The 14,410-nt window shown below is 35.7% G+C and overlaps 1 protein-coding gene across 2 annotated transcripts in view; it reads left to right on the top strand.

The window, feature by feature from the left end:
- The window catches only part of LOC136033770 (oxidative stress-induced growth inhibitor 2-like), a 28,286-nt gene extending 13,941 nt beyond the window's left edge, over window positions 1–14,345 (top strand). The window contains exons 3-5 of one of the 2 annotated variants that reach the window (XM_065714670.1): window positions 2,689–2,852; window positions 7,280–7,450; window positions 12,110–14,345. In XM_065714670.1, coding sequence (XP_065570742.1) covers window positions 2,689–2,852; window positions 7,280–7,450; window positions 12,110–13,162 — 1,388 coding nt within the window. In that variant the 3' untranslated portion in view covers window positions 13,163–14,345. Of the gene's footprint in view, window positions 1–2,617; window positions 2,853–7,279; window positions 7,451–12,109 lie in introns of both variants that reach the window. The other variant, XM_065714671.1, reaches the window with a different exon arrangement.
- Window positions 14,346–14,410: the final 65 nt, after the last annotated feature.

The raw sequence follows: 14,410 nt of genomic DNA, 5'->3' as shown, positions 1-14,410 counted from the left end.
CCTGTCTAAAACTTTTCTTATTTCCTTAGTGACCGTTGCCTGGTTTTGCTCTAGAAAAACAACAAATTGTTTTCAAGCAAGTATGAATAATAAACTACGTGATGTTTAACAAGTTCCCTTGTTGGCAACCGACCCCCTTGTTTGTTATTTATTAGGTAATGTCGTTTCTGGTGAATTCTTTGTGTTTCTGACATGAAGAAATCTGACATTAAACCTCTTTTTATTTACAAATGTTTATTGCAAGCGTCTTATAAATCTTCTGGACATCCAAAAAAAGAGAAAAATAAATATTTGAACTGTTTGGTTAGACCTATTTGTTCTTTATTCATTTAACTTAATTTACCTAATTGTATAAACTCACAACTGTAAAAGCTCACAATCGCACGTTTTTTTTTGAAGATACAGCCCATGGAGCTTGAGCTGTTTCCAGCGTGTTTGAAGTACCCCTGACCGGTATGACGATATTTTGTTTTATTTATCAATCTTCTGGACATCCAAAAAAAAAGAGAAAAATGAATACTTGAACTGTTTGGTTGAACCTATTTGTTCTTAATCCATTTAACTTAATTTACCTAATTGTGTAAACTCACAACTGGAAAAGCTCATAATCGCACTTTTTTTTTTTTTTTTTTTTTTTTTTGAAGATACAGCCCATGGAGCTTGAGCTGTTTCCAGCGTGTTTGAAGTACCCCTGACCGGTATGACGATATTTTGTTTTATTTATCAATCTTCTGGACATCCAAAAAAAGAGAAATATAAATATTTGAACTTTTTGGTTAAACTTATTTGTTCTTTATCCATTTAACTCAATTTACCTAACTGTATAAACTCACAACTGTAAAAGCTCACAATCGCACGTTTTTTTTTTTTGAAGATACAGCCCATGGAGCTTGAGCTATTTTCACCGTGTTTGAAGTACCCCTGACCTGTATAACGATATTTTGTTTTATTTTTCTTATAAAATATTTTTAATCCACTGCAGCTTAACCAACTTGAAGACGCACATCCGTTGTTATTATGGGTGCGTTCTGAAGTTTATACTCACCTTCATTTCAGTTGTCAACATCTGAAAAAAAAGTGAGCTATTTTTTCGTCAATTGTATCTTAATGTCTGTAGATTTATGTAACTCTTGAACCGAATTTGATGCCTATTTCTTGTAAATAAGCATCAAGTAAAACAAATTTTAAGGAAATTTCAAATAAGATTTTTACCAGAGCTGAAGCAACAATAGGGCTTCCTCCCACTATACACTTGACATAAAATTTAAAAGAATGGTTTTGGACTTTTGATGCCTCAGCAATATCAATAACATTTGCTTTATAAGAGCAATATACTGTGGAAATTAGAATTGCCAATTGCCTCGTCAAAAGCACTAAATGATCATACTGTTCAAAAATGTGAAGGGATAATTTTGGCAGAGTCGAAATTATCATTTTATTTTCACGTCTTAGGGATGTATCTATTGAAAGCTGGTAATAAAGTAATCGTCCCTCAGATGTTGACAGGGTCAGTCAATGAGATTCAGGGTTTCTTTCACTTTGTGACAGTTCACTTCGGAATGATTTTTTTTTTTTTTTTTTTTTTTTTTTTTTTTTTTTTTAGCACTGAGTACAGGTAGCGGAGGTAGCTTCCGGATACGACAAGGGCAGGTAATTGACGAAGCATTTGGTATACGGTTATTGTCTTCTTTGATCGTACAATTTGATAATTAGAAAATTAAACGTAATAATCACTAACAATAAAATTAACAAAAGCCATCAAAATAGCATAAATCAGTCAAATTATATAGTTAAAATCTGGCATTTTTATAAACAGTTCCATAAGTTGGAAAGATTATTTTCTGCTCCAAATGGAAGCATAAGCAGAATTTCTAACAACACCTTTAAGGGAAAGGCACAAAAATAGTTGAAGTCTATTATAATCTATTAAAGTCTATTAATAGGCTATTAAAGGTACGGCAATACATTAAAACTGGACGTACATCATCCTCAACTTCAAAAACATAAGAAAGAGGAGAACCTCACCTAAATACCACTTTACCAATCCGAGCATGGTCTATTCTAAGCCTAAATGTGGTAACCCTAGTATTTATAATAGGGTATAAGAAATAAGGGGTTTTCTTTAATCATACAAATGCAATTTAGGCTTATAAAGCCGACTTACATAATTATAACGCTCATTCTTTCGTAGATATTTTACTTATCAATTGTGATTCTTATCAACTGTATGTCTGCACTGAATTCAGATTCCAAGCAACCAGTTGCCATGTACACTGTTGCTATGTACATGTACCATGGACAACTGCTGCCACTGTTACCATCTACATGTTGCCATGTAGAATCTGCCATGAGTAGGTATGCAAGCCCTTCCTATTTTGTATCAGTTGATTCTTGCTGTATATACGCAACAACGGAGTCTATTCTCTACTCCCATACGGAATCTACTCTTAGGTGTTAGCTTATAGTGGTTATCCTCTCCCGAAAGGCAAAAATGAAAGATTTAGCCTACACAGCGTGCTTAATTAGTTTTCGTAGTATTAACATTTCCTCATCAATCCTGCGTGATAGCATGGGTATACATTTTAAATAATCGTCAGAAAACCTTCTTCATCTTCAGCAAGACGAGTCTTGGAAAGAATCATCAGGGTAAAATGTGAAGGAGAAAGATTGACTGGTCCCATTTTTAAGGCAATGGTCCGTCTGCAATCACTCTATCATTCATGCTTTCTGGGTGGAGGCCCTACTACAATGGATCACTGCAGAGAAACCATCCCAATGAATTTCTCCACGCAAGGCTGATGGAGAACCCTGGTATGAGCCTCGTTGACCAAAATCTGGAATTTCTGTCTGAGGTAAGCAGGACTTCCACTTTCCCGGGTTGAATTGCTAGTCTCGCGCAAAATTCTACTTGGTGGATATAAATCCTTCAAGAGAGTAGTGAGTTCACAAAATATGTACATACAATCATATACAATAAAAATTATTATTAAGTCGTTCCAGTTTCTTTTTCATTGTTATTTTAATCACATAGAAACCGATATATAGATACGCTATTGTGTAAACCCTACTCCCTGATTGCGCTTTTTTCATCAGCCACAATTTCAATGCCAATTGCCAAGTTCAATTGCTAATGGCCAATTTCAATGCCAATTGCTCCTTTTTTGTGTTAATGTTCAAGGGCTGGTTCAGAAAGGCAACTGCGCACTTCCTTCTTGGATTTTTAGTGCGCTGGTTGGATTTCTCACTAAATCAGTTGAAAACGGTATATCTAGTATATATGCGTCCCCTATCAGAGTACTCATGTCCCGTATGGGGCCTCGGGTTTATTATGTTGGATCTTTAAGTGATGATGTGGAAGGAAGCCAGGAAAGAGCAATCCTCCTCAGAGAAAAATTTGAAGATTATAAGCCTGCTCTTGAGTATTTGGGGATTGAAATCCTAAGGAATCGCCGTTCTATGTTTGGACACTTTGGACAATTTTCCCTTGATAGTCTAAGTGCCTACATGTTCTATCCTACTGAAATTTGAGTAAGAGGTGCAAATTAGTGCCAAAACCTTGCAGAACTAACCGGTTTAAAAATTCGACTGTACTTTTTTTGCTACTGCTTTTAATTAACTGCCCTATAACTAGGATTGCAAAGACGCACCATTTATTTGGCGATTTTTTTCATCAAAGGCTGCAAAAACTATTTTAAAGTAAATGATTTTGATTCTAAAATCCTGCTTTTGGAGACGTTGTTATTTTATTACATAGAGACACATATATAGCAACATTCTCAATTCAAATGATTCCAAGTTAATATTTTAGACAATAATTAAAATTACGAAGTGTTAGATAAAAAAAAAAAAAAAAAAAAATCGAAAATGCTTCTATCTCCAAATGTCCTAGAAAAAAAAAAATATTGCTTCTACCTGTACGACTGAAAATTTTAAGATAACAAATTAAAGTGTGAAGCGGTCATTATATAAAAAGTGTCATTGATATGTTATAAACTGGGTAATCCCCCCTCCTCGTGCTTTTGTATCGAATATAAAAAAAAATACGATTTTCTGGTCAGTAGGAATCTTTATTTTTCAGTCTTAAGTGCACTTGGGGATAAAATGTTTTTTACCAGTTTTTTTTTTGTAGAATATTTTTTATGCACACGCATTTTTGTTAAGTAAGAAGTACGAATAAGCTATTTTTATATATAGCCTAAGCCATTATCAACACACGGCTCGAACTTCGCAAGTGCATGTTGCCAAATAATTCTCCTACACTGCTGTCTGATGACAGTTCGCGCTATTATTATGTCGTCTTAAATTGCCGTTATTTTTTATTTTGGTATCAGCTTCTAATTAAGTTGTTGATTCAGTTTGGAAAATAATTACTCAAATGACAAATCTTTCTTTTGTGAATGTTATCTTATTAACTGTAGTATTTTCTATTTGTTTATTTTTCGATGAACTAATTTCATCGGCTAATAACTAAAACAACAGTGCAGAGATAATGGGAAATTGATAAAATTGGACATTCAAATCGGTTTATACAATTACAACGCTTCTAGTAATTTAGGAGCCTCCCCCAATTTACCCCCATCACCAGAAATTACAAAATAGTGATATATGCTCAGTAGAGCATAACTATATAATCAGTTTATATAGTACGGGCGAAAAACGTCGAAAAACACCAGAATACTTCCGTATTTGAGGAAAGCACCAAAATTGGCTGAGATGTACTTTCGAGTATGCTTTTTAATATGGCTCGATTGCGCAAGCGGCCTCGGAACGAAGCTAGGTGGCTTGAAATCCAAGATGGCGGACAAAAATACGAATTTGTCAAAATGAGAAGATATGGCCGTTCAAACAGGCTAGTATGGGGTAATCGATGGCACAGGTTCAAAATATGAGGTTAAAAATAACCTAAGTTGTACCATAGTGCCACTAGGTGCCTCAAATCCAAAATGGCGGACGAAAATACGAGTTTGTCAAAATGAGAAGACAGGGCCGTTAAACAGGCTAGTATGGGCTAATCGATGGCATAGGTTCCGAATATGAACGCAAAAATAATCCAAGTTGTACCGTAGTGCCACTAGGTGCCTCAAATTCAAAATAGCGGACGAAAATACGGGGGTGTCTCTTATTCGGGGGGGGGGGGGGTCTAAGAAGAAAAGGCCAACCGCAGCGAAAACTCAGCTCAGCGCCGCTAGAAATGATGTATCACTGTTGGAGCACTTTACGTGGGCTGTGTTGCTCGAGGTGGTTACATGGAGGCCTTCTTCAAACATGAAAACAGTCAGTATCCACCGGCTTTGACTTCTGATGGCCAGATTCGTGTCGGCAATAAGGCTGAAATTGCAGATGTCTTAATGAGCTTAACCCCAGTTACTGAGGTTAACGTTCCAAATGTTACAGCGAAACTGATAGATGGAGCTGCTCTGGTGCAAATGTTGAACCCAGGGAATTCGAAGATCTTCGGAGAGTATGCAGAAAACGTGTTTTTTCCCATGATAGAGTATCAACTCAGACATGTCGAGAGACTTGACCTCGTATTGGATATTTACAGATTGGATAGTCTAAAGTCGTCTGTCAGAAGTCAGAGAGGCAGGGTTTCACGACTAAAAGTTGTTCCGAGCACACAAATCCCATTGAAGTGGAAATAATTCCTGCAAGAAGGGTCGACAATGTTTGTCGGCCCTATGCAGCTGGAGGCACTTTCGTTCCTCCACGCGTTTACAGGATGTAATACCGTTTCTTTTTTTATCCACCACTCAAAGTGGCAGTTCTTTGGGACTTGGCAAAATATGCCAGACTGACGGAGACTTTCCTTCAACTGACAAACCAGCCTTCCCAAGTGACAGAACTGCAAGTACACGTCCTTGAACGCTTTGTCATTAAGACATACGACGTAAAACAAGACCGCGACAACGTGAATGAATTTAGGAAGAAACATTTCTCCGACAAACGGCACGACCAAGAACATGCAGAGACATCCTCCAGCTAGTGCTTCGCTTTTACAACATATCCTTAGAGCTGCACTACAGTCAGGTTATGTGTGGAGTCGCAGCCTAGAATCAACACCCACCCTTCCCAGTTTTTCTTACTTTGGCTGGGTCAGAGGCACCGATGTAAAGTGGCTTCCCAATTGGTCAAGTTCCCTTCCGCCAGCATCAAAAGTCTGTCGCGAGACAGTGCATTGTGGTTGCAAAAAAAGGGGTGAAAGAAGGTGCCGCTGTAGGAAATTTGACCTTAACTGTAGCCCACTATGCTGGTGCAAATCAAAGTGCTTTAATTGTTGAACATGTGATTATTCTTTTTACCTGAAGATTCGATTGATCTCTTTGTGTTCCTGATAAAATTATAATTGTTAAATGCTTTAATCCATCCGTTTAGCTTATGTTGATTCATTTACAATAAGTAAAGAGATGAAGAGTTAACAAGTATTTAACTGATTCTGGTTTAGCAAATGTAAACAAAGGCCATAAATTGGAGGCGTCTTTGTCTCATACTTAGGCAATTTGTACTGTACAGACTGTATTACTATTAGGCGTATGTCGGAATGACATAACGATATTTAAAACTGCTGCATTAGTTACTCCACTCCAGCCTGTTAAATCCGGATCATGAACCTAGCGCGATTCGGAAAACTGACATTTTCTTCCGTCATCTTCAATTTTAGACCCCAAGCAGATCAACGGTAAAACTAAGGTATTAATTAAAGAGCATGCTCGAAAGTACATTTCGGCCAATTTTGGTGCTTTCTTCAAACAAAGAAGTATTTTGGTGCTTTTCACCCGCACTAATAGTCTTGATAAAAGTAGATAATTAGTAGAACATAGTAAATAATCAGTGAAACACAATTTTTCTTTTAAAGAAACAATGATTTTCTTAGTCATTTTGTTCTAGTCACTTAAGTTAACTATAAGACTTTGGTAACTAGTGATGATGGTCAGGGAAAATGGAATTAGAAAAAGAAAACATAGGTTTGTTTCTTTTTCCTCTTGTATTTTCCTTTTAGTACCAAAAATGAGCTTCGGTGCGACTGTTCAGTATTGTTGGAGAAACTTGATATTAATTAAATAAAAACATTGTTTTTTTCTTTTGTTCTTTGAATGTTTACATCACTTTTTTTGAGGCCTTAAAAAGTACATTAAAACCCTAATCTTTTGGAATCTTAGAGAATCAAATCACATATTTTGTTGTAAGCCAAAAATATTACGAAAGTTTTTTCGTCTATAGACTACTAAGTACCTACAATTCATACAAAATACAAAAAATTGTTAGGTTTATCTTATTTCAGGGATTAATTGGACGGTCGAAAAATCCAGTTTCCCTACTTTTTGACAGCTTGCAACATCCAAATGCCGACTTCGGGGAAGATACTCCTTCTTTTTTATCTTGGAAGTACCATCCAGAAGTTGCCATTGATCATGTGGTATTGGGAAAAGGCCCACCTGGTGGCTCTTGGCAGGTAATGTTTAAACTTTTAAAACTTGCACTTAATGTGATCAGACTGTTATGTTGTGCTAAGTGTAAAAGAGACAAATCGATCAATCTGTTCTTCAAGTAATTATTATTTTGATGCAGTCATCTTAAACGCAATTAATATACTTCGTGATTTTTTTTTAAATTCTAAATTATATCTTTTGTTTGGAATGTCAAAACTTAGCTATCACACACTAAGTGGTACAGCTGTTTTTGGTGTCAGCCGCAAAGGGGATTGGTGATCCCTTTTTCAGAGCTTAGTCGTGGCATGACCCTAAAGGGGCAGGATCCAGTCATGGGCGTACGTAGCTTCTTCTCTAGTGAGGGGGGCAGCCGATTCTTTGACGGGGGGGGGGGGGAGCTGAAGTTATATTGGCAGTTCACAAAACTTTACATTACCAGCAAGTTCTATCATATCTATGAAATCTTTATTAAAAAGTAATCATCAAAAATCATAAATCATCAGTAAGGTTCAGCATTATCTTTTTGGACTAGAGGTAAATCTTTCCAAGACATTATGGATAATTGCTTCTTGTTTGACTTTTATTCTATCATTCCAGCTGTTTATTTCCTGCTTTTTCAACCATCTACCTTTTACCAACTGCTTTTTTAGCCATCTGTCTTTTTTCAGCTGCTCTTTAAACCATCTGCTTTTTCAGTCACATCTAGTTTAAATCTGAAGTTCTAGGGTGGCCGGCCTTCATCTGCCCCCCCACCCCCGCGTACGCCTATGGCTCAACATCCTTTCCAGAATTACCATCTACAATCAACTACACCCACAATAGGTATGGGAATATTGGCTGTTCCTTTTTTTTATGTATTACTACTGTCCTTGGAGAATTATCGCATGCTGTATTGCTTAAAAGTCCTCTTCGTTGAACTAATATCTTTGGCAATGTGTATTTTAATACACCTGGCTATAGCACCCAGTTAAGTCAGGTCTTACTTTGTTATTAATTTTATATCATTTTCTAGTCAAGCGTTTTTCTTATCCCGCCAACTGAAATGATCTGCTGTTTTCCCTGTCTTCGCTTAAATAATGCGTCTGGTGGTATAAGGGAATGCAAGCTAGGAACCGGATTTGTGAGACATTCAGCTGCTTTAGGGCGCACAAGTCATTCATCAAATATAAAGTAAACATTCATATCTTGAGTGCCTCTGTTTGCTAAGTTTAATCTTAATGAGGTACGATATCAGTTTTAAATCTTGGATTTCAGAATCGCCTGTATACGTTCTAGACTAAGGACCAACTCAAAACTGAAGAAATTAGAAACAATGATTTTAAAAGTAACGATGGGTTTTTAACGGCATTCACCAGTTTCAGTTACTGTTTCTCAGCACACTCTGTGATGATTCGGAGAATGGAATCACCCTCTCTGGTCTCTCTGGAATCTCTCTTTGATGGAGATCAAATACACATGTGTACATATGTACGGCACCCAGCTGGCAATAAGAGTGAGGGAGGAAAAATAAATATAGTTTTTATCACCGGGAATAAGATCGATTGACCAACTGATAGTTCTAATAATGATAAAACTTCAACGAATGCAAATAATTAAGATATGTATTTTATGCTTAGCTTGGTTGTAAAACTAAAACCTGATCGGTTGCCAGTCAAGTTTTCTGTTTTCTTTAGGTTTCGCTTTTGCTGCAGCCAAAAAAATGTTGTTTTCTTTGCAGAAAATTTTTTTTAGTGCTTTGGTGAAGAGTTTCGATCAGAAGACTAAGAAGAGTAAGTTTCTCTCCAAATTAGAAACGAAATGATTAAAATGATTGAATAGCTTGCAGTACCTCACCACAACCCAAAACTGACTGAGGCTGGCTTATCTGTACAAAGCTGTGTTAGTTTCTTGGCTTTATTTATATCGAGGATTCCCACTCCTTCAGTGCCTTGCAATAGTAAGCTTGATCGTAAATAGTCAGAGTTACAGAATTTTCCTGTCGGTTTTCAGGAAAATGATCGCACATATTGTTTTTTGCATCATAATTAATAGAAACAGAGTCAAACGGTGGTTTCCCCAACGTCACAAATCAATCCATCCAAGTTTTGGATTAAATTCCTCCTGAATTGAAATCTGGGAGCATATTGCTCTAAACTTGTATAAGAAAAGTTTATAGTCTTTTGTTTATGCCGATTTATCCTTTATTATTTTTACTAGCAGATATTTTAAATTTTAGATGTACATACAGTATGAATCTTGATGTCAATGACTGGTCTTTTTAAAATTTGATGTAAACATATTTGTAGTTGTTCTTTTTTCAACGGTTTAATCAAGGGTTTTTCAAGGATCAGTCCTGGGGGATGACTGTTGTATATTTTAAAATAATAAAATGGCTTAGATTTATGAGGGTTTTTTGCCAATTGGGGATGTCGTAAGTAGGGATCAGTCCTGGAAGAGGATTGTTGTATGTTTTAAAGTAATGAAACGGTTTAGATTTATGGTTTGTTTCGGCTTTTGGGGATGCTGTAATATTAGTATATTTTGTTATTTTTATTAAAGTAGTTTGTCATTTTATCTGGTATGTAATATAAATCTCTTCCTTTTTCCTTCTGAAACAAAAGTGCTTTTATCCAGAGGTGGTTTTAGGGGAAGGGCGGAACGGACAACACTCACCCTGGGCGAAGGAATTTTAGGGGCGCGAAATTTCAACAAATAATTTGACGGTTATAATCATTTTGTAAATTGTGGAATATGATTAATGAAATAGGGGGTGCAGTTCATAAATGAAGATAATTAATAATTTCTTAATTAATTAACAAAATAAATTAAAAAATTAAAAAATAACCAAAAAAGTAAACTATTAATTCATTAATAAATCGAAAATAATTTTGTTAGTAAATGAAAATTTTGTCAAAATTTGCCTTAAAATGTCGTTTGAGACAGGGGAGGGGGGGGCAGGGAATGATCAAGATTTTGTCTCAGGCACAAGAGAGGCCAGGACCGCCAATGCTTTTAGCCGGCACTAGAAAATATTCTCAAGTAGAATAAAATTAATTGTTATTGTTGCATATCAGGCAGTAGATCCTATCGGACGAAAGGCATAAAAACAAAATCATAGCCTATTCTTTTTCGTTAGAACCGGAGAAAAAAATATTCTGCCTCCTTCCCCCCAAAACTAAATTCTAAGTTCCCCTGCCCATACTCCCTCTAATAAAATCCTGAAAGTTTTAACTTGATTCCCCAGCCGTGTGAGACAAAACAGGGCAAACTCACCGAAACTGAATATAATACTCATTGCCATTTTAAAGAAAGTTCTGACTATATAATGAGAAATACTCAATTGGATTTAGGTATCTGCTGTATAACAGTTTTTGAAGATAAATAGCTTGATAGTTTTGATAAAGTAGCGATATTCGCCTTATTGGAATGCCACTCCTAGGCTCGACCACGTAATTAAAACCAAAAAGGGGCTGAGACGTACGGGAGTGAAAGGGATGCAGTACTTCTGCGTCAGACAGTGTGGTAGCCTTTGGTCGAATCAGGACTCAAGATGGTTCAACTTATTTCAGTGGATGTCTAAGCAGAAATATTTTTTCCGCAAATTTTGCTATAAATACTGGCGAAACTAAAAAACAAAAAGAGATATAAGTTTTTTTGCATAATGAAAGAAAAAAGTGGTTTTTAAGGGTGATACAGGAGTCAAAGAGGGCAATATAAGAGTCATGATTGTCTTCGGAGTGGAAGGCTTCTGATTGGCTGAGAGTTACTGAAAGTGTATGTATGTAAACCAACAATCTGCTTTGAACTTTACAGCATGTGTTGAAAAATAAATCCAATGAAAAAAATTCACTACTTGAATTAGCAGCCCTTTGTTGAAAGACATAGAATATGCTGCGAAAACGGACAAATGAGATGGATAATTGTGGTCAATTCTCCTTTTAGAAATGGGGTAACTTGTAAACTAATTATAAAAATAAGTAATGACTAGAGAAGTTTCTAGAACAGCGTGGCTTTCAAGAACTTGCCATTAACCTGAAAATAGTGTTGTAAAATGTGGTTACCTGAGTTTCTAAAGTGTAGTCCGTTTTTGGCGTGTGATGAAGTCAATAATAAAATTATTAATCGAAGCATGAAAAAGGAAAAATTATCTTTAAGGCTATCATTTCATTTATATCATTTATTATCATTTTCAATTGTAGAGAGTCTAAAATGAAAATTCAGGATTTATATCAGTTTCAGCTCAGCATAAACATTGGATTGCTTGTGATAAAAAAAAAAAAAAAAAAAAATACTAGGAATGATGCAAAAACTTAGTTTCTAAACCTATCTAATAAGAAACTAATGGGTCTTGTTTGTTTATTATAAAACCTGAAACAGAGTAATATTTCCAGATATTTCTGAATTTAGATTGTCTAAATACATTAGAATAAAATCCAGTATATATTTCTAGTTATTTCTGAATCTGAATCAATTGGAAACAATAGACTAAATTTAATTACATATTTCCAGTTATTTCTGAATCTGATTCACCTGAATACCTTAGAATTAAGTACAGTTCCAAAATCCAATGTCTTATCAAGGGTTTCGTCTCTTTGTTTTTAATAAAAAGAAATGTACAGACTTCATAATATTTAAATTTTACTAAAGTTAAGCCACCAAAATTATGCATACAGTAAAATAATTTTAATCATTATTTTTTTCAGGCAATGGACGGCCACATTCTGACTATAAGTTTGGGATCATGGATGGAATTGCCTGATCTGCCCCTTCGCGATTCAATGAAATCTGGAGATTCTCGGGCCTCTGTGTCTACAGTTGCAAACTACTACTCAAACTATGTTGAACGAAAAGGACTGCGTAAATATTTTAAAAATGGCAATTTTGTCACCTCTGTGCGTAAGGTTTCGAGGCCAGAAGCTACAAACGTTCGGTGTCTTGCCTGTGAGGAACCTTATTTTTTTGGCCGTGAAATTCACTTGTGTGAGCTTCTTACAAATAACCAAATATGGGAAGTACACGGCTTCTCTGAACAAACTAAGAAGAGTTTCTGTTATTTGACACCAAATGTTGTGTTAGCAGTTGGTGGTAATGACATTCCAAATAGCTTACGGGTAAGTGGCGAAAACTCGCCATTTGTTCTCAAATCACTTAATACATTTGAACAATTGCTGGATTCTGGAGAGTTAAACGATAAATCTGATCCAGTTTTGATCGTTGGCGCGGGTCTAAGTGCTGCAGACGCTGTTATTGCGGCACGCCACTATTCGATACCTGTTATTCACAGCTTTCGGAGAGGTGTTGCAGATCCAGCTCTGATTTTTCGCCAGTTGCCACCAACTATGTACCCTGAATACCACAAGGTTTACCAAATGATGGTTGACGGTGGCGAGAATTATCCCGGATACAGATCTCTACCTCAACATGAAGTTGTGAAAATTTTACCTGAGAAAACTGTTTTAGTTCAAGGACCTTTATCGAGTGGCAAAATAAAGGTTTCTTATGTGATACTATTAATTGGCTCAAGACCAAACTTAAATTTTATGCCAAAATCAGGTCTTGGATTAGGATTTATACCAGATGCCTATGTAACAACAATGGGTAATTCCGTCGCTGTGGATTGCTTTAGCATGGAATGTGTGACTCAGCAAGGACTTTACGCTATGGGACCTCTTATAGGGGATAATTTTGTGCGCTTCGCCCAAGGTTCTGCACTATCTATAGCCCAAAGTATAAGCAGAAGAATTTCGAAAGTTTAGTGCTTTACCGGAAATATAAGAATATCTCGTTTGTAAAATATTCTACCAACACGCCCGTTCATAGGGGGCGGGGGGACTCGTTCTAAAACTGGTCTTGAGGACTCCCTCTCCTAGGACAATTGGAATCTTGGACTGAACACGTATTTTTTAAGGCATTTGACCCCCTCCCTTAGGAAAATTTTAAGCTACCCTCATTGATCTTCGAAGTGTATGCACCTATGTGGGACCATCATATCATGGTTATGTTTAATTGTTATGTTTTTGTTTAAGAAAAAAAATGTAAGATGTTTTGAAAGTAGTTGCTCGAAAAAAAGGGACATAGACCATAATTTACGCTTATTTCAAGGCATATTGAATTAGGGTTACAGACGTTCCATATGTTTAAAGGCTTATATTGGACCAGACTTTTAGTTATAGAATACATGCATCTTTAATTCAATAGATTGCAAAACATGCTCATTTTCTAATGCCCTGTTTTTCTTGCCACCGTCTAAATGGATGTTCATTTGTTTAGCCAATGAAAATACTTTCTGTCAACATATTTTTCATTATGTTGTACCTTCTTTTTCATAAAACGAGGAAAAATCTGTAGGTTTGTTTTGAAAGTCAGGAACTTACGTGTGTTTCGACTATCCCTACCTTACTATTGTATAAAAAAAACTAGAAACGTGATTTTGCACGTCAATAGTGTATGTTTCTTTCTCGAGCCCAAAGAGATTGTGGTTATTTTCTAATAAAATTTTATTGAAAACCTTTGAATTCGATCCTTATAACCTTAAAGGCTTAGTACGATTTGTTGTGGAAGCATAAATATTCGTATTTTTTTCTCGATATTATTTCAACTGTGATATAATACAAAATACTACAACTTACGATATGTACTTTTTCTTACATTTTTAAATTTTAAGAAATTACCCAATAAATTGGAAGAATTGATTAACGTCAAAATAATTGAGTCATAGATTTCAGCTTTAGATGAAATACTATTTTTAAGCTCCTGCCAATGCTATTCAATCAGCTATTTCTAGCTGCGTTAGCTGCCTTACGATAAGAAAATCTCCTAAAAAGTTATACATATTAATTAGATGTTTATATATCATGGCTTATAGTGATTTTATTTATTGTTCATATTTACATTTATACAATATCTTGCACTAATAAACACCATTAATGCTATCCCGAATTTTGTCTTCATTTATATTTTAGAAAAGGTTTAAACAAAGGATGTTGTAGAGGGAGGAGGGCTAA

The sequence above is a fragment of the Artemia franciscana genome, chromosome 12, assembly GCF_032884065.1.
Source record: "Artemia franciscana chromosome 12, ASM3288406v1, whole genome shotgun sequence".
Taxonomy (NCBI): domain Eukaryota; kingdom Metazoa; phylum Arthropoda; class Branchiopoda; order Anostraca; family Artemiidae; genus Artemia; species Artemia franciscana.
This window is presented reverse-complemented; position numbering and strand designations above follow the sequence as displayed.